The 26684-nt window shown below is 41.4% G+C and overlaps 1 protein-coding gene across 1 annotated transcript in view; it reads left to right on the plus strand.

The window, feature by feature from the left end:
• CAP2 (cyclase associated actin cytoskeleton regulatory protein 2) overlaps nt 1-24844 on the plus strand; it is a 145282-nt gene extending 120438 nt beyond the window's left edge. Inside the window, exons 8-13 of the mRNA XM_079778232.1 lie at nt 12200-12389; nt 13566-13741; nt 14723-14846; nt 14935-15017; nt 19374-19514; nt 23549-24844. Coding sequence (XP_079634358.1) covers nt 12200-12389; nt 13566-13741; nt 14723-14846; nt 14935-15017; nt 19374-19514; nt 23549-23632 — 798 coding nt within the window. The 3' untranslated portion in view covers nt 23633-24844. The remainder of the gene's footprint in view (nt 1-12199; nt 12390-13565; nt 13742-14722; nt 14847-14934; nt 15018-19373; nt 19515-23548) is intronic.
• The last annotated feature ends 1840 nt before the right edge of the window (nt 24845-26684 follow it).

The raw sequence follows: 26684 nt of genomic DNA on the forward strand, positions 1-26684 counted from the left end.
AACCAATGAATGCAGAAATAGGTAGAACAACAAATCTCTCTCTCTCTCTCTCTCTCTCTCTCTCTCTCTCTCTCTCTCTCTCTCTCTCTCCTTAAAGAATCAATGAAAAAATTAAAACAATAAATAAAATCTGTATTTCTTGCACAATGCGTAGCACTTTCTACTTTATAAAGCAGTTCCTTATTCACTTCAGCAAATATTTATGAGGCACCTAGCCTGTTTCAGGCACTGGGCCACATTGCTGGTGGTATTAAGAAGAGTAATGAGCCCCAGCCAGTTTTGCTCAGTGGATAGAGCATCGACCCTTGGACTGAAGGGTCTCTCAGGTTCGATTCCGGTCAAAGGCATGTACCTCGGTTGCAGGCGCAATACCCGGCTCTGGTCCAGGCAAGTGCGGGATGCAACTAATGGATGTGTCCCTCTCGCATCGATGTTTCTCTCTTTCTGTCTCTTGCCCTCCCACTATCTCTAAAAAAAATCAATGGAAAAAATATCCTCAGGTGAGAGTTAAAAAAACAAAACAAAAAAGATGAATAATGAGTGGCTCTTCAGAGCCCAGGCTAGGATGACAAACCTGAATTCACAGACAAATAAAGGTGTTCCTTGTAATAGAGATACAGGACATTTCCCCTTCGGAGAGCTCCAGAAAACCTACAAAAGAAGAGAACTGTGAGCTGAGTCTTGAAGGATATTTAAGAATTTTCCAGATAGTAAATTGAAGAAGAGCCTTCCAAACAAAAGCACAGCCCAGCGGAGCAAAGACACGAAGGCCTCCAGCCAAGTGCTGGTAGTCTGGGAGCACAGAAGTGTCTCCTCTCCCCAAGGCTGGAGCTCGTTGAAAGCAGAGTCCTTTTCCCATTCCGCTGGGATCTGCAGCAGTGGCTGGTGCAGGGCCTTAAACACACACCAAGTCCAAACACATTTGCTAAACTGAACTTGTTCGTTTGTAATCAAATTTCTTCACAGTGGAATTTTCATAGTGTTATTCCATTACCTACACAGATTGTGTCCATCGTTCAAAAGCCATATAAATCGTATTTTTTCCTTCTACCAAATGATGGTAATGGAAATGAACAATGCATTTTATTATAGGGCATATTGGTCACCAGTGCCTCCCCTGCACCTGCCACCTGCCACCTGCATGCCCCTTATTCCCAGTGGGTATAAACTCGGGAAATGCATGTAATATTGGATTAAGCAAAAAGGTTTTCTTGAGAAGAATAAGGAAAAGGTGCAGATTGTGTTCTAAAGTTAAAACAAACTCTTCATAGAATATAACACAGAGTCAAGGCCAGACCACAGTTTGTTGGTCCAGGTTGCACCCTTGATGCAAGCTGAGCTAATAACAGACCTTTTCCCAGACCTACCAGTAAGCACCAATTAACCTTTCCTGTATTTTTTGGAACTGAAATCGAGACAAAAGTTACTATTTTAGTATGCCTCAACTATAATGCTCAGCAGATATTGATGCTTTTATTTTTTCCTAAAAAAATAAGATATAAAACAGAGCCAAATGTAAATCAACTTTATAACAGCTATTATTTTGCCTCCTCACCCCCATCTCTGCCATCTACCAAGTATGGATAATTTGAATAATACAAGAGTTTCTTTAGGACCCACCCTAAAATCTGAAAGAAAATCGAAAACTTTAATTCAATGAAGTTCGGACCTAGGCCTTTCTGTCCAAATAAAGTAATTGTCCAGATAATTCAAGCCACATGTCAGTCGCTCTGGGTCTTCATATAACTGTTGGCTATCTGTGGTTTGTCTCTTTGGTGAGTATACTCTGCTATCTTTAACTCTGGGATATTTTCCCATGGAAAATTAATTTTATCTTTCCTTTTATTTTATGAGAAATTTTATTTTCAAGCTGCCAATGCTGGCAGACAAGAAGAAAAGGGGATCTGGAAATTCCAGATTTAGTTCTGATAGCAGGAGCAAAGCAAGGCCAAACTAATAATTGGGACTACTTATCAAGACAATTTGTGCAAAATAGCTGGATGGCCTGAGCAAATTAGAATGTGTTCAATATATTCTTCTGGACTCTGCTCTGAGGGCGTGGTCTGCTTTCATCACACATTTCTACTTTTCGTTAAACAGAAATCACCACCTATGTTTTATGAAGGGCCACATTCAACATGTAAATTAGAAGAACAAAGAACATAAAAACAAAGTTACCAGTTTCCACAAACTAATATAGACTGTGTACATTATTCCCAGATGGTTTCCAACCTAAGAGTATCATTCCTTCTCTGAAGGGATTTTTTTCTTGTTCTGTCTTTTTTTCATCTACTGCCATAGCTCACATCCCTCCAGGTCATTGAAAACATGGCTTACAGAGATCACGGGAGGGTGGGGACCACTGGAAAAGTGAGATGACCGGAAGTCATTGATGAAGTCATGAGATTTGGAGTCTTCCTTACCTCCCTCTTTACTTCTATAAGGGTGTTTGGAGTCTTGCCTCTGAAGAAAGTGATCCCCACGTTTCCTTCAGATTGTGGGACCACCTTTTTATTTGGACTGCATGGACGTATCGTTGGGAGTGGTGTTCTGTTGCCACAGATGAAATGGGAAATATTCCCGAAGTGGACTTTTTAAAAAATATTAATAAACCCATGCTTAAAATATAATACAGCCTTTCATTGTAGTATTTTTAACAATTCTGTTTCCTTGGAAAGGCCCACAGAAACTTTGTTTTCATTGGCAGAAGAAGTCTCAAAATTATAGGAAGTGATAAAAATAAGAGAATAGAAACTAAAGTCATAAATTCACTTTGGCTTATACTTTATGTTGTACAGGATGATCATCCATTAATCTTTTTCCTTGATTATAGTTGTTTTCCAATAACAGTGTAATATCAAGCCCTAGCTGGTTTGGCTCAGTGGATAGAGCCTCAGCCTACAGATGGAAGGGTCCCAGGTTTGATTCCCGTCAAAAGCACATGCCTGGGTTGCGGGTTCAATCCCCAGTGGGGGGCTTGCAGGAGGCAGCCAATCAATGATTCTCTCTCATCATTAATGTTTCTATCTCTCTCTCCCACTCCTTTCCTCTCTGAAATCAATAAAAATATTTTTTAAAGTGTGATATCAATATGAATGTAAAATTTGCAAATACTTACAGAAATTGACAAATTTGGAAATGTATCAATTTCACTCAGTTCTTGATCAAACTAAATCTTTCAGAAAATAGAAAGCAACTAGTTTTGACATCAAAAATATAAACAAACCCCAAATCACGAATTTGCAAAGCATTTCTTGCTGCTGTCTGATTTACTAGTATGTATATAGAAAGTTAGTTTTGGGTTCTGAAACTGATAGTTCTTTCCTTTAAGCCCTCCCTCCTATTTTGGTATATGAGAGGTTAATCATCCTTTTATTTTTGTCATATTACACAGGACCATTTGAGATTCATTTTCTTTGGTAAAATTAATAAAACAGCATTTGAACAAAACAGGCAGTTATAAAACATTGTGAATTCCTGTAGTTTTAGCATGGTAATGTAAGTGTATTTTGACTAAAATGGCTTGGAAATTTTTAAACTGCTGTAAAGTCTGTAAGTGGGCACATGTCAGCTGTCACTGCTACCAGGTGATCAGTGGGCCAGGACAGCTTAAGGGTAGACAGCTAAAGAGAGAATGTAACCAAGAAACAGAAGACAGCTCTGTGTGTGTGTGTGTGTGTGTGTGTGTGTGTGTGTGTAGGGGAGTTGGGGTGCTGGCCATGAGGAAAGGATGGGGGCAGGAGTGGTAAAACCCATAAACAGCACCACCACATATCAGCTGCTTTATTTTGCCGTTTTATCTATGCTCTCCACAAATATTTAAAGACAGGTGGCTCAAAACATTACTACCACTAAGCTCATTTTATAGAAAAAAACATCACAACAAAAGCTCTGTTATAAGAAACACAATCCACTTGTTCCAAGACACTGTCATGTGTTGTTTTTATTTTCTTGCTCTCTCCTTTTTCAAAAAAATTGTAAAAACATAGGCCAAGATATAGGTTGCCTGACCTATTCTTGGAGTTGGAGATTAATGTTACTTATGTCTACATCTCTCCCATGCTGAGAGCCCCTCAGTGTCTCTCGTAGAACCGCTGTTCTCTACAGAGCACTGGATGGTGTGGTCACAGCGGCCTGTCCTGGGCCCACCCTCCGTTGTGCCCCCAATGTCCTTGGCTCATGTGACACAGGACACATGTCCAGCTGCATCTGCAGTTAACTTATTTATATACTTTACACTCCCACTGAGTTATAAGCTTCTTAACAAATAGAATGCATGCCTCCTTCTTCATCGTATCCCAGGTCCTTGCAAGGTAGACCTCGGTAAATTTGTTGGATGAACTGACAAATGAGCCCAACTTATTTGAATTCACTTTTCAATCCATCTATTAAAGAGTTAGAGTCTATTTAGACCAAATCATCTGATGTCCCTAATTTATTGGGTTTGAAAAATCTTATAATTTAAAATGTGGAAGTTGAAAATCTCCAATTTAATTATTAAGCAGAAAATCTTAGATGGGAAACTTCTCTTTGTAGCTAATAGTTGTGTTTTTTGTTTTTGTTTTTGTTTTTTGTTTTTTTTTTACTTAAGCAGCAGTGTTTCACATTTTGCTTAATTTTGTCACAAAGACACAAAACCTCTGTCTAAAAGTACCATTATTCTGCTTTGTACAAACTCAACAAAATGGAAAATTGGAGTCCTTTTTGTAGATTACTTAGATCCAAAGCTAGACTGTACCCAAATTAACTGGATAACTAATGCAATGGTGTCTGTCGTTGGGGATAGAAGTGGGTTGTTAAGTACATGTGTAATTGCCAACAGCAAAACAATGTGGAGATTTCATTTAAGAACTAGAAGTAGTTTCCCTTTCAGAATAAAATCTAAATTATAAAGTAATAAAATCAGTAATTATTTCAAGTAACATTTAATGAAAAAGTCGATGCACATTGGCACATAAATGTATTGCATGTAATATGTGTAATTTTTATATAATATATTTGTATAAAGCAAAAGAGACAAGCTTTCCACATGTCACATACAATTGTTTCATTATCTGGTAGTTATAGTTCGTATATTTAACATCAGAGGACGCAGCTGTTCCCGGGACAGTTGAAATTAATTTAGAGAAAGGCATTTCCAGACATTTTTTAAAGTCTTTTGTGCCCCCTCCAAAAAAAAAACGTATATAATCAAACATCTGCTCTCAAAATTAATCTTAATAGAGCTTTCAAAAGCAGCATTTTTAGATTTTGTGCTGTGTTCTTGCAACATAAGTGAACTTTTGTCCCCTGAATATGGCCACTTAGAATCAGAAATGTGCTGCTTTTCTTTTTTTAGGTTGTAAGCTATTGTTAACATTACTTGAATAAAATGTGTTTTTTTCCAATTTTTTTTTTTCAGTCTGGGGCTCTAAGGTACTCGAGACTCATTTCACTCAACCTAATGAAGTCGTGTCTTTAAAAGCATTTGGGGGTGGAGGGAGTCATTGCTGCTGATCTAAGGCTGAGTCTCCCTCCAGGTTCCTCCCCTTTACTTTCCAATCCACGTGACCTGTGCCCGCCCCAGGCTATCACAGTCCTGTGGGTCCTGAGCATTTAGATGTATAATTCTACACCATAGAAATACCATTAAAGTAATTGTCAGGGTAAAACATGCCAGAAAAGAATTTTTTTATTAAGAGAAGCGTTCTTTTAGAAGGACCAGAAATATTTGGGTAGTTTACAAGTAAACAGCATCTTTTTAATGTCTTAGTTCTATTCTGCATGGGAAATCTGACCCGTACCGTGGCCTCTGTCCTGAGAAATGAATGCACTCTGCAGGCTAATGAGATGTTACCCCGTGACTCTCCCAGGACTCTCTGGGGTTCCTGGAGCCCTGGTCTCAGCACCTCCAGACAATCTGCCCTTCTGAAGTGATCCTTCTAACATCCCTACACAGACCTAACGGAGTGTGAGGGGTGCCACGCCTGCCTCTCCCAGTGCCCCTTTCTCCACTTAGCTCCGCTTCCCCCGGGGCCTCCATCCCACTGAGGATGAGCAGCAGTGGACCCTCAACAGGCAACTGAGGCTGCAGGCCCTGACCTGATCCCCTGCTTCCTGTTCAGTCTAGTCAACCTGGGGCGTTACCTCTGCCATGAGAGTTTCTCTCTAAGAGGACATCACACTGAGAGGCGATGCCCTTACGTCACAGCTGTCCCCAGCAGGGGGATCAGGTCTCCATCCCAGAACAGCTTGAGCAATAGGCAGGGAACCAATATTTAGGTGCAAGTACCCCATTACTGGAACCTGTGGGTACTCGGGGAAAATGGATGAGGCAAGAGACCAGTTTCTAGATCCAGAGCACAGAGTCACAGCAAACCAACGGTGACTTGATGCTGAGGTACCAGTGTCAACATCCAAGACTTCTTTTTGGTTTGTTTTTTAATATATTTTTATTGATTTCAGGGAGGAAGAGAGAGGGAGAGAGAAACATCAATGATGAGAGAGAATCATTGATCTGCTGCCTCCTGCACGCCCCCTACTGGGGATCGAGCCCACAACCTGGGCATGTTCCCTTGACCAGAATCAAACCCAGGACCCTTCAGTCCACAGGCCGACGCTCTACCCACTGAGCCAAACCAGCTAGGGCAATCCCTGAGACTTCTTATATCCTCAGAGGATCAAGCCTGGTTCCAGGGTGGCTGTAAGAGCTGGTCAGCTACTCAGGCGATAGAGGGATAGAGCAAGCTGCAGTGGAGATAAAAATGAAGCCGGTTTCACACCAACTCCAAGAGGCCCAAGAGCAACACTACATATGTCTTCAGGTAGCCCATCCCTCTGGTTCTTTCACTTGACTAGTGACTCGTTTATTTAAAATTCTGAATATGGCATAAAAGATTTCCCTGAAGAAGGCTTTAATTTGTAAATAATTTTTGAGCTATAATTGGCATATAACATTATATTCCTTTTAGGTGTACAACATAATGATTTGAAATTTGTATATATTGCAAAACAATCACCACAGTAAGTCTAGTTAGCAACCATCCAACATGTCATTACAATTTTTTCTTGTGATAAGAACTTTTAATAATTACTCTCTTAGCAACTTTCAACTATACAATACAGGGCTATTAACTATAGTCACAGCCCCAAGCAACTTTCAACTATACAATACAGGGTTATTAACTATAGTCCCATCCCCAGGACTTACTTATTTTATAACTGAAAGTTTGTACCTTTGACACCCTCCACCCATTTCCCCTGGACCCCCACCTCGGACAGCCACCGGTCTTGAAGAAGGTTTTAGAATCAAGAATGTGCTTGAGTTATGCCTCTGCCACTGTGTGGCCGTTGAATGTTGGGTCAGCCTTTCCGACTTCCTGCTTTATTTTCTGTTAAGAAAGGATTTCAATACAGTTCTCGTAATACCATTGTGATGACTGTGATCAGTCTCAGCACATGGAATGGTTTTCCCAAACTTGTCAGCACACTGGAATCACCCAGAGGGCTTCACACCATCAGATGCCTGTGTCCCACCTCCCCGGAGAGTGTTTCGGCAACGTGGCCCCGGTGTTGGGATGTCTCAGAGATTCCCAGATGATGCTAATGTTCAGACAAGTTTGGCGTCGAGACTGGCATAAAGCCTGTCCTATAATGAACATGGCATATATGTTAACTGAATGGAAACACTTAGTGCCTGGCCCATACTAGACCTTCCAGAAGGTGTGGCTGCCTTCCCTTCCCTGACCATCGCCCCTCTGTTTTTATTGGAACGTCTGAAGACTTCACGCTGGGCTGTGATTCCAGTCGATGCGGCTGTCACTCATGGGCAGGCAGGCACATGTGCGGGTGCAGAAGGCTCTGTCTGGTATCACGTGCTGAGATACCCTCCAGGCGGAGGAGAGGAGACAGGAGCGACTTTGCGCTGCCAGGGGCAGCCCACAGAGCTCCTGTTAAGGGAATGTCTAATGAGTTTGCTTTCAAGTGCACTGTATACAGCAGAGCCCCGGAATGCTCATTATAAAGTCCCCTTGGAAACCAGAGCCTAGTTTTGTGCTCTCCCTGGGGCTGATCCTGGCGTGAGCCCGAACGCACAAAGGATACGCCGAAGGCAGAGTTTCAGCTGCTCCTGAGTTCTCTTATTTTTTTGGCTTTCATATGCAACATTTGTTGCAGTAAATCCTTTGTTTAGTGTTCCTGGGTCGGCCATCTGAACGTATCAAAGCTCCAAAAAGTTGAATATGTGGCTTGTTGGTTTCAGTGTCCTTTTATGGCTCTTGGAGAGCGGCTCTGGATTCTGAGAGCCAGGGAGCCATGTAAATCATTCTGCGATGTAGAAGCCAGCATCGTCTCTCCTTTCCACAAACAGGAGGGCTGTAAAGCTGCCGGGCTTCAGATGGGGGAGAAAGGGCTGTCCTTTCGCGGACTAGTTGAGTTATTATGTGCTTATGAGTAAAAGCAATACTTGGTGGCTCTCCGTGTCTGGAGCTGAGGGCTGGGATATTGTTGGATGCGCAAAGCTTATCTTTTATGCTCTTTATGATTCAGAGCAAATTCTCAAATTTCACCTCAGTAACACAATAGAAACATTTAAGGTACCTTTTCTTTTTTTAAAGGTCAGTCTCAAGAACTGTGTGATCATTTTCTGCTTGACCCGAAAATCCTGATGGAGTCAGGCTGGTTTTCCTTAGAAACAAAACCCATCACACATTATACCTTCAGCAGGTGAGATGCCCGGCCTGCTCGATTTTTAAGATCTGCATGATGAATTGAGAAGAATCTTTTTATACATTTATTTTTCAATTATAGTTGACATACAATATTATATTAGTTACAGGTGTACAGCAGAGTGATTAGACATGTATATACCTTACCAAGTGATCGCCCTGGTATATCTCATATCCATCTGGCAGAGTTATAACAGTATTATTGACTATCTTCCCTATGCTCTATTTTACATCCCCATGACTATTTTTGTAACTGGCAGTTTTTTACTAGGAGAATATCATTTATTTCAAGGTAATTCTACACATAATAGGGATCATATAAGCACTTTGAAAATCATGTGGGGTTTTTTGGTTTGTTTGTTGTTGTTTTTAACTAAAAAACCCACAGATTAAAAATCTGACATTGACACCTTGTAATAGTGAGTTGTTTAGGAAAATAAGGATATGCTGCCTTTGTTAATATTTAGCACTATGTAATGTTTCACATATTGCATTTGGTATTGAAAACAGTTGAGCTTAAGCCACGTTTCCATCACTCTCTTTTAAATTTCTTACTTTTTTTAATTTAATAAATCTTTATTGTTCAGATTATTAACAATTGTTCCTCTTTTTTCCCCCATAGCTCCCCTCCACCCGGTTCCCACACCACCCTCTTCCCTTACCCGCCCCCACCACTGTCCTCATCCATAGGTCTACGATTTTTGTCCAGTCTCTTCCCGCACCCTCCACACCCCCTTCCTCCTGAGAATTGTCAGTCCACTCCCTTTCTATGCCCCTGATTCTATTATATTCACCAGTTTATTCTGTTCATCAGATTTTTTTATTCACTTGATTTTTAGATTCACTTGTTGATAGATATGTATTTGTTGTTCATAATTTTTATCTTTACCTTTTTCTTCTTCCTCTTCTTAAAGAATACCTTTCAGCATTTCATATAATACTGGTTTGGTGTGATGAACTCCTTTAGCTTTTTCTTATCTGTGAAGCTCTTTATCTGACCTTCAATTCTGAATGATAGCTTTGCTGGGTAAAGTAATCTTGGTTGTAGATTCTTGCTATTCATCACTTTGAATATTTCTTGCCACTCCCATCTGGCCTGCATAGTTTCTGTTGAGAAATCAGCTGACAGTCATATGGGTGCTCCCTTGTAGGTAACTAACTGTTTTCCTCTTGCTGCTTTTAATATTCTCTCTTTGTCTTTTGCTCTTGGCATTTTAATTATGATGTGTCTTGGTGTGGTCCTCTTTGGATTCCTTTTGTTTGGGGTTCTCTGCACTTCCTGGACTTGTAAGTCTATTTCTTTCACCAGGTGGGGGAAGTTTTCTGTCATTATTTCTTCAAATAGGTTTTTAGTATCTTGCTCTCTCTCTTCTTCTGGCACCCCCATAATTTGGATGTTGGTACACTTGAAGTTATCCCAGAGGCTCCTTACACTATCTTCATATTTTTGGATTCTTTTTCTTTTTGCTTTTCCAGTTGAGTGTTTTTTGCTTCTTTGTATTTCAAATCTTTGACTTGATTCTTGCAATCCTCTAGTCTGCTGTTAGATCTCTGTATAATATTTTTTATTTCAGTCAGTGTATGCTTAATTTCTAGTTGGTCCTTTTTCATATCCTAGAGGGTCTCGCTAAATTTATCGGCCTTTTCTAGAAAATTATTGAAAAACCTTATAACCGTGGTTTTGAACTCTATATCTAGTCGTTTGCTTTCCTCCATTTCTTTCATTTGTGATCTGTTTCTTTGTCTCCACATTTTGGCTGCTTCCCTGAGTTGATAGAGTGGCTTTGTGTGCTAGATGTCCTATAGGGCCAGTGGCTCAGCCTCCCCAGTTACCTGAGGTGGACACTCTTAGTGCACCCCTTTGTGGGCTGTGTGCACAGTCTTGTTGTAGTTAAGCCTTGATTGTTGTTGGTATCACTGGGAGGAATTGACCTCCAGGCCAATTGGCTGTGAGGATCAGCTGTGTCTACGCTGGGAGAACTTCTGTGCTGGAGACACCCTTATTAGACAAGACTTGCAAAAGCCTCTGTGCTCAGCTTGGATGGGGTGGAGTCTCAGGGCAGAGCAGACAGCATTGGTTTCCCGTCAGCCCTGCCCTAATAGGCCCCTGTGTCTCAGTGTTCTGTGGTAATCGTTGCAAGCACCTCTGAAAGAAGGCCGCCCTCGAGTTCCGCCCGCTGCCAGACAGTCCAGTTTCTCCCCGAATGAGTCTGGGTCCCCAGAGTCTCGCCCAGAACTGGAGTTCAGTGCAGTCAAGAGCTTTTGTCTCCCTCCCACTTGAGAAAGCCAGCCGCGCACTCAGTTGCCAGTCCTCTCCACACGCACGCGTCTCAGTACCTCTGCCTCCTGCAGCTCCTCTGAGTCTCAGTGTGCTTTTCTCTTTCCTTCTAGTTGTAGAATTTCCACTCAGCCAGCCTTCCTGTGGTTCTGGATGATGTCCATTTTGTCTTTTAGTTGTAGTTTTGAAATTGTTGTGCGAGGCAGCAGTATAGGTGTTTACCTATGCCACCATCTTGGTTTCTCTCCCAAATTTCTTACTTTTTTTCATCCAAAAAAATTGGTCAGTCTCAAGAACTGTGTGACCATTGGATAAAAGAATTCCTTATCCTAGGAATACAGTGCTCTACTTCAGAATTTAAAAGTAAAATGGTATGTATGACAGCTTTATTGTATGTGTGTTTCTCTCCTACCAGTTTCAAGCCACAGTCCTCTCAAAATGATAAAACAAATCCCTCTCTTGTCTATCACCTTTTACTGCCATTTCAATTTGTTAGAATAAGGGTTGCACTTCACATAGCAAAGAAAGAAAGAATAAGCATAGATATTGCAGCTTTTAGTTGGTTTGTTAACCATCAGCATTAGAGGAGCCAAATCCTCAGGTGTGTCCTGGTCCCTGACCACCTTCAAGTGCGACAGCATCCAGGTCACATGTGGTCCTTGTGTGGGGGTCAGTGTGAGGCATCATACTAGAAAAATGAGTTCCAAGGAAAGAATTTCAGTATCTCTTCAGTTGCACAAAAAGGTTCAAAAACATCTAATAATCTCTGAATACTTTTCAACACTCTCACGCTCTTTGGTGGTAGCAATTCCCAGTGTCCCAAAAAAGGGAATCCTCTTACCAGTTTACCACCTTTTTCTTATGATTCTCCTTTGGCTAAGGCTCAGTTTCCTTCATACTCTGAATTTGGACATGAATTTGTGAGTATGGCTTTGCTTGCCTCTGAGTTAGCAGCATGAATCTTGGGTGTGGAGTTTCTACTGACAGGTCTGGACAGCTGAGTCATGCTCCATGCACTCAAGGTGAACCCTGTCTCGGTCTCAGGTCATCCCAAACAGATCCATGATGTACAAGTGTACCTCTGGGGTGCCCTTTGTGAGTCTTGCACCCCAATTCCTCATTGGCAACATTGGTTGTAAGTGACATTAACAAAATCCCAGTGCTGGGCAAGGACATCAGTTTCAACACAGTGCTTTCCATCTTCTGTCTCCCACAGGGTCCAGTGGCCTCAGCCGCAACCATGTTGTCTGCCCTCTCCCCTGGGCCTGGCCTTCCTCCACCTCCTCCTCCTCCACCTCCTCCAGGGCCACCTCCACTTTATGAGAATGAAGGCAGCAAAGAGCAGTCCTCCCCTTCACGCTCAGCTTTATTTGCACAACTGAACCAAGGGGAGGCAATTACGAAAGGTGAGAAACATCGAGAAACATCGGCTCTCACCTGGGAGCTGTTTCTCTGGAGGCACCCAGGTCCCCCAGAGCCCGCAGTGAAGGGTGTGCCATTCCATCCCAGTCCCCAACACACAGGGAGCTGCTGCTGGGAAGGCAGGGGCCTGCAGTGTTCTTCATCTCAGGGTAGATGGCCTCCGTGGGCGGACCAGAAAGAACTCGGAGACCCTACCAGTGATGGGCAACCTTTTGAGCTTTGTGTGTCAAACTTCGCCAAAAAACTGAGCATAACTCGGGTAGTGTGTCACTTTGAGGAAAAAACTAACTCCAAGACTCTAGTCGCAAATGTTTCATCCTCGGCATGCAGCCGCGTGTCATCAGAAATGGCTACGCATGTCAGTGCTGACACGCGTGTCATAGGTTCGCCATAACTGCCTAGGCTCTAAATCGACCACTGCACGCTGCCTCAACACTTCAGCCCTGATGTTACGGCACCATCTACAACCCAGGCATCAAGATCAAGTGACATAAAAATGACAAATAATAGCACCTGTGTCCTCAAGCCTTGTACAGCTTGTCAAGGAATCATATCGTTGAACTACTTTCTCCTCACAGTAAACAGTTAATTTTTTTAAAATCATACAACATTTAATCAAGTCGTATTGCCAAACTCCTTATGCAAATGTAGTTTTGCATGGGTAATAGGAATTATAGTATAAGTGTCCCTATGACTAGGATGGGAGTTAAGAACCCAAAATTCTGAATTTTTCTCTCGCTTCAAGGAGCTGCACTTTCTCATTTGGAAAGTACAGGAATGGATCTGTAACCCTAAATTGCTTCTGTACTCTGACATATACTTACTGGAATGCCCGTACCCTTTGGCTATTGGGGGGAATGATTTAGCCATGGGAGAAATAAATCAAGTGGTCCATTTTGGCACCATGGTTTTCTTTTTGCAGAACTTGTATCTATCATCTTATCTTCTTAAAGAAGAGGTTCCTCAAACTGAAAAATGCTTACAGTGTTTCCATTAACACTGACTTATACTCGTCTCAAATTCTGCATATTAACTAGACTGCTATGAAAATAGCATTAACAAAAATCCTTGTGCTGTTTACACCACGTCAATCTAAGAAGGCAGGGACATTTCCCTTTGCATAACCTATAAAGAACTGTGTCTCTGTGTTGCCTTCCCAGGGCTCCGGCACGTCACGGATTCGCAGAAGACATACAAGAATCCCAGCCTGCGAACTCAAGGAGGACAAACCCCATCTCCTACCAAAAGCCACTCTCCGGGCCCCAAGGCTCCCCCGCCACGTCCTCTTCAGAAACACGCCCCTGTGTTCGAGCTGGAAGGGAAGAAGTGGAGAGTGGTGAGTGAAGCCTGTAGCCTTTATTGCTGACGCGCTCTGACGAAAGGCAAAACTGTACCAAGGCCTTAAAGATTTCCAAGTGAAATGGCTACACTAGTTACCAGGGCCTTTTTGGATGCTTCCATGAACATTTTTTATTTATCATTGTTTCCCATTTATTCTTTCCTTCAGCTTTTAAAGTTGCTTTTAATTGTGGTAAAATAACGTAATACAAAATTTACCATCCTAACATTTAAGTGAACAGTTCCATGGCATTAAGTACATACTTTGTGCCACCATCACCACCATCCATCCACAGAACTCTTTTCATCTTTAAAACAGAAACTCTATACCCCTTAAGCACAAAATCCCGCCCCCACCCCCACCTCAGCTCCTGGAAACCACCACTCTGCTTTCTGTCTCTATGAGTCTGACCACGCTCCATAAACTGTTCATCTGCACACCATTCTGATCGGCTGTACAATGTTTCCTTCTACCCCATTGATGGTGGTGCTGGTGTAACCTACCGCTTCACCCGCCGCTTCCACCACGTGAGCAGGATAAAGACACTTTGAAAGAAGCTAGTGCCCTCCTGCCAATCCCAGGGGCTTCCCTAAAGATTGAGGACCGAGATCTGCCCAACTCGTACTTGACACAGCAGATTTTGCTGCAGCATCATTAAGTCCAGACTCAGCATCCAGACTCAACATAAACCTCTTCAAACCCTGCTCCAGCCCCCATCCCCTAACCAGGGTTCCTGATACCTGACTGTTTGCAAATTGGCACCAACCCCCCTTCCAACCAGTGGTTCCATCTGATCCCAACGCTGCAATGACAAAGTGAGACCTGTGGTTTAGCCTGTAAGAAAATGGTTCTAAAAGAAAGAACATATTAAAAAGCTATAATGAATTAATGCTGAGCTCCATAGTAATTTCAGTGTGCAATGGCTTCCATTTATCTACACATCCTTATATTTAATGTTTGCATATGTTTTAATCGTAGGAGTACCAAGAGGACAGGAATGACCTTGTGATTTCAGAGACTGAACTGAAACAAGTGGCTTACATTTTCAAGTGCGACAAGTCTACCCTACAGATAAAAGGGAAAATAAATTCCATTACAATTGGTAGGGCAGAACTATGGCTCTATACTTACCGTGATAAGTTGCTTGTATAAATATGATGTGTATATTTAGTGGAGTGTTTTTTTCCTAGACAACTGTAAGAAGTTTGGTCTGGTGTTTGACAATGTGGTGGGCATTGTGGAAGTGATCAACTCTAAGGATATTCAAATGCAGGTAAGTGCCCTTTAATCATGCTCTGCCCCCAGCATGGCTTTGAGCAGACCATTCAGTCTGCATGCAAGGGGCCCTTCGTGTCTGCCTAGAAGACTCCTGTTCCCTTTCCCTCTAGACACAGCTCTATCATCACCTCCCCTCTGAAGCCCTCTCTTACTTCCTAGGCAGTGTTGATTCATCCTTTTCAATCTATTAGAATACATTCTATTGTGCACTCCAAATACTGGTTTACCATCTCTATTTCAAAAATAGCTCATTAATCTTTACAGCCCCGGAATTTGCAAAGTACCTGCACATAGTAGGTGTCCAATAAATGTTTGATGAGTAAGAGGTTTAAATTAATCAATTAATGAATGAACAAAAATACCAAGAAATTCTCCCAGCATAACGCCACCCCGAAGACAATTTTCCCCCTCAGGAAAAAATTGATTCTGAGGAAAAGTGGGGGGGGGGGGGGTTTTCTGAAGAGTCAATGAGATCAGATATACAACCTGGAAAATAGGGTTGAAATTGAATTTGCAAAACAGGAGAAAATCTGCATCCCTTTAATAATTTTGATTTATTCGAATAGGATTTTATACTATGCAAAAAGTTAAAGCACTTCTTACCTTTAACCAAGTAACTTCTTTCTTTGATTACATGCTTTTCATATTGCTAATTACCCCTTATTATCTGATGTTTCATAATAATGTTTGTTAAAATTGTGTTCTAGTTTTATAGTTTTCTCTTGTTTTACTGAGCTTTTCATCACTGACACTTTAAAAACATTTTTTATTAAATGTATTGAGGTAATGTTGGTTAATGACATTAATATAAATTTCAGATGTACAACTTTATAATATAACATCTGTATACTCAATTGTGTGTTCACCACCCAAAATCTAGTCTCTTTCTGTCACTGTATATGTGACCCCCTTTACCCTTTTTGCCATCTCCCCACCCTTTTTCCCCTCTGGTAAGCATCATTCTCTTGTCTGTATCTTTCTTTCCTTGTTTTATTTGTTCATTCGTTGCTTTCTGGGTCAATAAACACAAACTGTAAAGAAAATGACTGATGAATCTAACTACATTAAATTCAAAATTATATAGTAGAAGACATCAGACACAAAGCTGAAAGACAAGCCATGGATGGAAAAATGACACTTGTAGATAATCAAAAAGGATTGTAACCAGAATTTATAAAGAACTTAACACAAATCATTAAGAAAAAAAACAATAGCCGAATAGAAAAATGGGCAAAGAATATTAAGGCAATCCAGAGAAGAAAAAAACTGAATTTTTATAAATATATGAAAATATTCATGACCCACCTAATAGAAATAGGAATACGAATTAATACTATAATTACATATATCTTTTCACACACAAAAGTTTTGCATTCAGGCTGTCCTTACTTTACAAGGGACATATTAGCTGAAGCTCATGTATGTCACAACTGTGCAGCTTAAGGACTGCTGTATATTAAAGTCTCATGGTACAAAGGCTGTTAAAGAAGTGCAACAATGGGACCTCTGATACCTTGGTGTTAGGAAAATAAATCTATTCCACTCACTGTGCAGAGTAAATTGGCACCATCTAATAAAGTCAGACATTCATTGCCTGTGACCAAGCAATTTCACTCTTAGGTCTGTACACTAAAGAAGCTCTAGTATATATGTCCATGAGATGTGTAAAAATGTTTATTGCAGTGTCATGCATAACAATAAAAAAAAACTTAAATGTCCACCATCTGGTAAGTGAATAAATAAATTCCACTAATAGAATATTGTACAGTAGTTAAAATGTATGAACTACAGTTATAGGTACAGAAACATAAATCTCAAAAGCAACACTGAGCAATAAATGCAAGTTACAGAATCAGACGTTGGCAATGTGTCCCTTTACATAAAGATTGAAAACATGCAAAACAATATGCACATGTTCATTATGCTTATGAGGACTCAAGGTCACTTTACCCAAGGGACAGACCCAGAAGGTTATATAAACGCAGAGTTGAGAAGAGTAGCTACATCTGGGGAGAGAAAAAGGTTGGTGAATGAGGTGGTGGGTGGTAATCTTCAAAGATATTGTAAGATTACAGTCCTAAAAAAAGGCAAAGAAGCCAAATGCTCCACTCTGATAAAGCTGTTTGATAAGCATATCGGTATTTGTGTATTTTTATAAGATTCCTTCTATGTTAGAAATATATCATAATTTTTTAAGGATATGGTCCGGATTTCTAAAAATAATGTGGAAGGGTAAGCCATGTCATCTGTAATTCGGAGACAAGAGGCATTTTACTGAATACTTCCTGAACTTTTGAGTGTTCAAACCAAGTGAATGTCATTATCTATTTGATACATTTACTACATTGTTTTAAAAGGGCCTGGACACAAGAGAGACAGAAAGCAGATTAGTGGTTGCCTGGGGTGAGGACAGGGATTGACTGTAAATGGGCACCAGGGTTATCTGGGGGGTGATGGAAATGGCCTAAAACTGAATGGAAGTGATGGTTGCACTGCTCTGTAAATTCACGAAATATAATTAACTTGTACACTTAAAGTAGGTGAATGTTATGTTTGCAGGTTTTACCTCAATACCGCTGTTAAAAAGATTGAAAGGGAGAAAAGGGCACGGACCAAAGTTAATATGATTTGATTCAGCAATTCTGGTTGTGGCAAACTATCCCAGAAAAGAGTGAATGTTATGAGAGAAGAGACTAGGGGGTTCCATGGAAATTTTTATGGAGAAATAAATTTTTGAAAAGCAAAACTAATCCAGAAACATGTATTAAATGCTGGAGCGCTGGCCTGGGCAAGGTCACATGTCACCTGCCACTCAGCAGAGGAGCTACTCTTTGGCCCAGTTCTGATAAGAAACAATCTCTGTTCTCAAAGTGTTCACAGACTACCAGGGGGAAGGGCGTGTAGATAATCTACTCTATGCAGAATCGACCAAAATGCTGTGGAAATGACAATTCCTACCATATCGGGGCCATTTCTTAAATTCTACTATTGCTTTTCCGATTTGCAGGGCGTTTCAGAATTTTTAACATAATATAGCAATATATAAATACACTATATTATCATAATGTGCTGGCCTTACTCGGTCTCATAAACAAATCACCTAAGACTCACTGACAATTTATTCCTTTACTATTCATACAGTTCTGGTCAGTATGTATATGCTCGTCATCATTATAAAATAAACAAATGTAGATTGCCAAAACATTACTGCTGACACATTTTTGAAATATAGATATATGTATTATTTTTCTATTTTATTTATGGCAAAGCCCTGTGCTTACCTGACCTTGAACTACCTCTGCCTTTTTCTTTTTCTTTTTTTTTTTTTTTTGTACTGGGGCTCAATTCCAAATCAGTGTCCAGTTTCTATGGAGAGAGGAGGAAACAGAGAAGTGTGGTGACCTGGCTAGACTCCCCCTAAGGAATGCTTTACATCACCTGCACTATCAACAGGAGTTGCTCCTTTAGTTTGCAATCCAGTCTTTTCTTCAGGGTGAAAGAGGAGATGCCTTTATCGCTTCAATTACCATTACAAAAAGGAAAATTATAGAGTTGTAATATGGTCATTTGGGGGAACAGTCTACCCCTATAGAGATTTGGGGGGACGTCTGAAAACTGACTGGTAAAAGAGAAATTTAAGACTGATCGAAATTTTTATAGCACTTAGATTTTTGTAAACAATACAAAGAATCTCCTCCTCTTGAGTATGGTCCCTTTTACCTATACAATGAGTGGCTTGAACGAAGTCTCCAGTTTTCACTCCTGAAATTAATACATTTCAAAATACCTAGATCCTCATTATCTCATTTAAGCTTCGCATTCAGCCAGTGAGATTTTTATCTAGTAAAGGACTTACGTGAAAAGAATTGTAGAGTTTCTTATTTATTCTTATTTGGGTTCAGAAGAAATCTCAATTACAAGAATAATTTCTTTGCTCTTAAATGACAATATTAGCACTTGTTTTAATCCAACTTTTACAGAGATTTGTCAAAACTAAAATTTTAAGCACATAAAGGCAATGCATCTTGTTACTTTTTATCATGAAATCAAATATATGTTTCAAATCCACTAACAGGGTTGTGAGACTTTTTCTCAACACTTAGCTGCTGTTTTCAAATTATCCCTTTATTTTGTCTCAGGAAAGAGACCCTGGGGTTTGACAATCCCCTTGTGTGGTCCTTTCATTCTGTCCCCAAATGACACCCACCAATTCAGCCTGGAGACCGTGCCTTTAACCGGCCTCCAGCTCTGACCCAGCTATTCCTAATGCTTGGTTGGGCCTATGCGCTGTATTTATTTGGGAATATTGTAATTTCTATTTCTTTGCTTAGATTATTTTTTTCTATTTTAGGTCATGGGTAAAGTGCCAACCATTTCCATTAATAAGACAGAAGGCTGCCACATATACCTCAGTGAAGATGCATTAGACTGTGAGATAGTGAGTGCCAAGTCATCTGAAATGAATATACTTATCCCTCAGGACGGTGATTATGTAAGTACCTTTCAAAAGACTGTAACGAATTGTTCTGGAGCCTTCATCGTTAACCTTCTTTGAGATTGATTCAATTAGCCTCCAATCTATGAGCTTCATTTGTAGCCTCATTCACAGACAGGAAAGGCATTCCGAGAGTTGCCTTTACATAATTAGCTGCCTAATATAATCCATATCTTTTCCCCTCTTAATTTCCTTGACTACACTCACTCCTAAATTTGTGACTCAAGGCAGTTCACTAATCATTAGCTTAATGGGCTAGCTTTTATCAAACTGTACAGCATACATCGGAGTTCATATTAGTCAGGAGTAAATATTGTCCTTTGCTATGGTGGCGGCAAACAGAAACGAGGGAGAAATGCTTTGGGGGGAAAGTGGGGAAGGGGGGAGAAATAACAATAAGTAGACCAAAGTATGCCGTTATTCTTATGTCGGAGGTTCTCAAACTCAGCACGAGAATTCCCTGGGCAGCTTCATGAAAATGCCTGCTCCCAAAAGGGATTTGGGAGACTTGGAGCTGGGAATCTGTATTTTAATAAGCCAACAGTGTGTCCAGCAACCCTTCAGAGAAACACTAGCCTGCGTGATTTTGCCACCATTTATTTTCTTTGCCTCCTTTCCCCAACAAAGCAGCCTCTGACAGAAGTGTGCGGATATCCTCACACATTGCAAAGGAAGTATAAATAAGTATATCCTCTGCATCCCCAGTGTGGTGGACCTGCCAGCTGTCACTGTTTGGAAGCAAGTACTGCTTCCCACTAGTTATTGCTTCTGAGATCATTCCCTCTGATTCTAACTGTGCGAGGGGGCAGTGAAGCAGGGAGGGTGGGAGAAAACATGGCATAGCTGGCACACGTTTGGATGTAGAGGCCCCCATCAACCTGTGGGTCAATCAACCAACTATCCACACCGCTGTCAGCACTTGGGCCAATCTCCTTAGACAGACAACATGACTGTTCTCGTGTTCTTTCCTTACAAGACATTCGATCCTGTCCAAAATGTCCATGGATACACTTGGCTCATCCTATATAATAAAAGGCTAATATGCAAATTGACCGAACGGTGGAACGACCGGTCACTATGATGCACACTGACCACCAGGGGGCAGATGCTCAACTCAGGAGCTGCCCCCTGGTGGTCAGTGCGCTCCCACAGGGGGAGCGCCGTTCAGCCACAAGCCGGGCTTACAGCTGGCGAGAGCAGCGGTGGTGACAGGAGCCTCTCCCGCCTCCATGGCAGTGCTAAGGATGTCCAACTGATGGCTTCGGGGAGTGGGCCTAAGCCATCAGTTGGACATCCCCCAAGGGCTCCCGAATTTCATGTACTGGGTCTCTAGTAGTAAATATAATCCTGCTCTTCTGCAAGATTCAAATCCCAATCCACCTACCTAATTCCATGTGCCTTCACAAGCCAGGCTACTGAGACAAGAAAAGTGATTATTGGCAATTTAGCCTCAACACCATATGGGCTCAATAAAACATGGTAGTATTCTTTATGTATTAATCATGTCAACCAAAAGTAGAAATGAATGTTATGGGCTATTTGAACTCAGGAACGTTTTTTAAGTGTGGACATTTTGGACAGGACCAAATGCCTGCTAATGTCTCCTTTCCCCAGTTCTCAGTAAGTTCTCCAGCACTACCCAGACACACCTACATATTGCAGCCTACAGTTCATCATTTAAGTGTGAAAAACCAGACTCTGCCAGCACTCTGCTAGGTCTATGGCCAACCTAACTGAGCTAGAGGAGGCTCCTTCCATGTTCTCCACCTAAAACAAACTACTGAGGTGCTATAGCCACTAAAGAATGGCCCCGGAGAAGCGAGCCAAAAATGAGGGCGAGGCCTGGCCTTTGCAGCTACTTAAGCAGAAGGCTCAGTTGCATGGGGACTGGATCTGCTAAGAAAAGCATTGGGGTTTGGATGAGCACTCCAGAGTAATTAAGCTACAATCCATGGGCATGGGACCCAGACATCTGTATTCGTTAAAGCTTCCCAGATAATTTCAGTATGGAGCCAAGAGTGGGATCCACTGATCTGAAGGATGAGTACAGATCAAAACCTGAGCATGAAAATGCAGTCTTCCCTGTCTTCGTAAATTACCTTGTGCCCTCTGCCCTAGGCCCTCTTCATGCATTTTCCAGTTGGAGGTCATAGGAGCAATACAGAAGTCCTGCTGTGGGCACTGTAACCTGGCAATGGATGGGAGCCATGATTCATCCCAAAAGAAATCTGTCATCATATCACTATCACTTTACACCCCCAAAAATGTTTGGAACAGCTGCAGTGCAGTTATTATCAAAGAGGTGCCTTCACCCCAGAACATTCTCCACCTGGCCTTGTTTACTCATCAAGAAGAGCCCCAGAAGGGGTATTGGCCACACACACACACACACACACACACACACACACACACACGCGCGCGCGCCGTCATTAAGATTGTGGCTTCTTTGCTTCATCAAAAAGACTTTGCATTGCAGATCTCACTCAAGAAGAATTCATCACTCACTATAGAAGGGACCTTCCCATTAAAATAAATAAATAAATAAATAAATAAATAAATAAATAAATAAATAAATAAATAAATAGCTTCTTCCCTAGGAAATAGTTGGATCCTACATCTAGGAAGATATGGACTCATGTGTGTATCCCACGAAACTTCACATCTCACCAATGGTGAGCACAGGCATCCACTTATCAGACAGTTGTGGTTTCAGCAGTGCTGTGCATACGGAAGTCCAGGGAGGCCACAGAAGTCGGGGCCAAGGACTACTCCTCCTCACCTTCCTTTTTGATCCTCTTCTGAAATGACTGGAGAACCTCCCTGGGGAAAGGAGAGAGTTTAAACTACTTTTATTTTGGTTATTCTGCGTGTGTGTGTTTGTGTGTATGTGTGTATGAGTAATGTGTGTGTGGTACATGTGCATGTATTTCACAATGGGAAGAATAGGGTGGCAGGATGAAGGGTGAGAAACTGATGCATAACCTGAAGCATATTTTTATATTTCAAAAAGACTAGACAGATAGCCCAGTGGCCCCTGGGAACTTGTTGGAAATACAGATTGTCATTCTCTTCCCCAGATCTGGCTGTTCTACTTGCTAGTAACGTCATCTAGATCAGTAGCTTAACTTCTCAGGCCTCTGTTTGCTGCAGATGGCATCTCAACAGTATCTAGCTCACAGGGATGTAGGCGAGTAACTGAGTTCACATACATCCAGTGCTTTAAAAATGTCTAGTTCTTGCCCTAACCGGTTTGGCTCAGTGGATAGAGGGTCGAACTGTGGACTGAAAGGTCCCGGGTTTGATTCCGATCAAGGGCATGTACCTCACTTGAGGGCACATCCCCAGTAGGAGGTGTACAGGAAGCAGCTGATCGATGTTTCTCTCTCATTGATGTTTCTAACTCTCTATCCCTCTCCCTTTCTCTCTGTAAAAAAAATCAATAAAATATATTTTTTTAAATGTCTGGTTCTTGTCTGGTTTGGCTCAGTGGATAGAGCATCTGCCTGTGGACCAAAGGGTCCCAGGTTCGATTCCAGTCAAGATCACGTGCCTCGGTTGCAGGCTCCTCCCCAGCCCGGGCCCTGGTCAAGGCACGTGCAGGAAGCAACCAATCAGTGTGTTTCTCTCACATCAATGTTTCTCTCTGTCTTTCCCTCTCTCTTACACTCTCTCTAAAATCAATTGAAAAATATCCTTGGGTGAGGATTAACCCTTTGCACTCGCTTGCTTTTTTCTCGATTCCTTTATTCTAATGCTAACCGTGTCAAGTCACACTCGACATCCGAGTGCAAAAGGTTAAAAATATATATATATGGTTCTTAATAAGTCCTAGCTTTAATGATGAGGCTGGCAGACAGTCACAAAGCTGATCCATGACTACGCAAGTCTTCATGTGACATAGAAGTCTTCTCCATGATACAGGCTTGAGTTCTATAAAATGACTTTGTCCATCATATGACACTAATCAGCCTTCCATCTGTTTGCAAAAGGAAGCCTTCTTAAATAACTGTGTTCTCCTTGCCTTTTTCCAGAGAGAATTCCCTATTCCTGAACAATTCAAGACTGCATGGGATGGATCCAAGTTGGTCACTGAACCTGCAGAAATTATGGGCTAACCTCCAGAGAGACCAGACCCCCTGATCTGTATCACCCTTCCCTCTCTCCCCTCCACCAAAAAAAAAAAAAAAAAAAAAGCAGCATTAAAGACTTAGAAGTTGCAGTAGCTCCTACTGCTTTAGCCGTGGCCTCCAACAATTCTGTGCTATAGAAACAGCATCATTTCTGGCATGCTTTCATGGGCATCTTGAAATATTTAACATTTCTTCATGATTTGCCTTTGTGTATGACTTGAGTTCCAATGATAACTTGTGAGCATTATGCATTTAAAGGGGAAAAAATAATTCTGTTCCCTTCATGTCATTAGCACAATAGCTGCTAGGTAAAAATATTGCATGGTTCACTTTTGCACTTATGTTTAATTGCTAGCTGGAAAATAAAACCTTCGAGAATCTAAGATGTACATTTTTACCTTTTAGACAATCTCAACATGATGTAATAGTAGTACTTTCTGAAAATCTGCTTTTTTTTCTTATTTTTACCACATGTTCACCTTTATCAGCATGGATACACTGTCAGCATGAATACATGTTTCAACCCATGTTTTTACAGAACAAAAGAAAATCCCATACAAAGGACCCTATCCAGTTTCTTGGTCCTTGGGACACCTGTATTCTTTACAGTTACTAAAAAACAAAAGTCAGTTCTAATGATCTATCTTAAATATTTCCACTTGTCATTTGGAAAACTTTTACTTTTCTGCATAAAGATTTTTATGCCAAAAAATTGATGGGTGGAAGCTGGTATGATACCTTACAATTTTGCACTGAGATCAAGCTCAAATTTTGTTTTCCAATTATGCACCTGTTAAATATCAGATGCCTTGTAAGTGGTGTCTTCAATGTTATATTACAGACCACTTTCTTCTTTTCCACTTGCCAGACTTGCTAACCAGTCTCAGAAATGAACATGAAAAAGCCATAAATGTATTACTTCTTCCAAAACCCAAGGAAACGTTTGTTGGTTTGGCTTGCTGCTCCTATTTTGTAGTATTGATAGTACATGCTTTTTCAACATAGTATGATACTCTTTTGTATGTTTTTAGTACATAGTGCTTAAAATCTGCAACTTCTTAGATCACATATACTGAATTATAGTATAATGCTTGCAGACCAAACACAAGCATATATATTGTGCCTATTACAGCCTTTGGAATACATTGTTTCTGTTTTTTAAAATATCTCTATATCCATATAGAATTTAAATTACTAATGCTCCTGTACCAAGGTTTTGCAATAAAAGTTTTGTCCATATGAATAATGTTGTCGCTTTAGTAAATATCTTTTTTTCAACTGTAAACTTATTCTGAAATAAAGTAAAATTCTAATTGTTTAAATGCTGTGATGACTTCTGGGTGTTAAAGCTCTTTGTTTCTCCTTTGATTTGCCTCTTGCTCATCTGTCAGATTTAGGAAAGATAGCTGTCTTTCTGGTTGAATTAAAGAATGTGTCCAGCATGCCCTCACCTTCCCTGAAGAATGGCTTCTCCGAGATACATATCACATAAAGCCATTTGTAGCTGGAATAGTCAGTCAGGAAATTCTAGAGTTGTTTTATAATTCAAGGTCTCTTCACTGAGAAAACCTTCCTCAGAGATCTTAATGTAAACACCAAAGAAAATAATTTAGTTTATAAGTATTATATACTAGAGGCCCCGTGCACGGATTCATGCACGGGTGGGGTCCCTTGGCGTGGCCTGTGGGGATCAGGCCGAAACCAGGAGTCCAACATCCCCCGAGGGGTGTAGTAGTGCTGAAGCCGCAGGCAGCTGGGGAGGAGCCCGAGTCCAGGCTGGGCACCACGCCACGCCCACTCATCCCAGCCCCGCTGCACCTGCCGCTGCCGCCACTGGGTATAGGCTCACTGCTGCTCCGCTGCAGTCTCCATGTGCCCATCCTAGGGCGATACTAGTGTGCCCATGACCGAGAAGCGGCCGCAGGCTCACACCCAGTCAGTCCTGATGCTGGTCCTGATCCAAGTCCCGGTCTGGATGGGGGAGGGGCATGCAGAGGGAGTGTCCACGGGAGAGGCTCAAGCCACCACAGCTGTGCTCGCCAGCCATGAGCCTGGCGTCTGGCACCCGTTGGTCAGCTGAGCAGCGCTGACCACCAGGGGGCAGCTCCTGCATTGAGTGTATGCCCCCTGGTGGTCAGTGCACGTCATAGCGACCAGTTGAACAGTCACTTAAGCTTTTATATATAGAGATATTGTATGTTTTAATGTATAATATAAATAACTTTTATAATCAATTCATAAGTAAACTTCTGGAGGAAAAATTTAACTGGGAAGGAAAAACTCTAAAAAGAACATGCTACATCTATATACATAAAAGCCTAAGCGACTGGTCGATCGATCAACCAAATGACTGGTCGACAGATAGTTCAATGCAGGAGCTGCCCCCTGGTGATCAGTGCGCTCCCACAGCCAACCTCTTGCGGCCGGTTAACCTCCTGCAGTCCCCCACCCCTACCCCACCAGCCAACATCCCATGGTCCCTCCCCGCAGCCAGCCACCCCTGATTGGCCCCTATTGGGACTGGGCGAGAAAGCCCCTATTGGCCCTGATCACCAGCCAGGCTGAGGGACCCCACCCATGCACAAATTTGTGCACCAGGCCTTTAGTTATTAAATAAAATAGCACTCGCCAGAGTTAAAAAGAAAGAAAGAAAAGGAAGGAAGGAAGGAAGGAAGGAAGGAAGGAAGGAAGGAAGGAAGGAAGGAAGGAAGGAAGGAGTCCATACTTAGTAGAATTGCATGTCATATAAATTCACAAAATATCAAAACTAGAATAAATGTCAGTAAAGATAATTAAGTGCAAGGATCTGTTTACTTTGTCATATTACTAAGTATCATTTTATAGGATCAAAATGATTTTTTAAATAATCCAAAAGAGGCTTTGTTTTCTTTAAAAATCTTTCTTTGATAATACTGACTCCATTAGATAATCTGCTTCTTACTGATAGTCTTCCTTTCACAGCAAGATATCTTAAAGTGAGTAGTTGGTACTAACCACTTCTTCTTATCTATAGAAATTCTTTCTAGAACTGGTAGGA

This window comes from Cnephaeus nilssonii, assembly GCF_951640355.1.
Source record: "Cnephaeus nilssonii genome assembly, chromosome: 7".
Lineage (NCBI taxonomy): Eukaryota > Metazoa > Chordata > Mammalia > Chiroptera > Vespertilionidae > Cnephaeus > Cnephaeus nilssonii.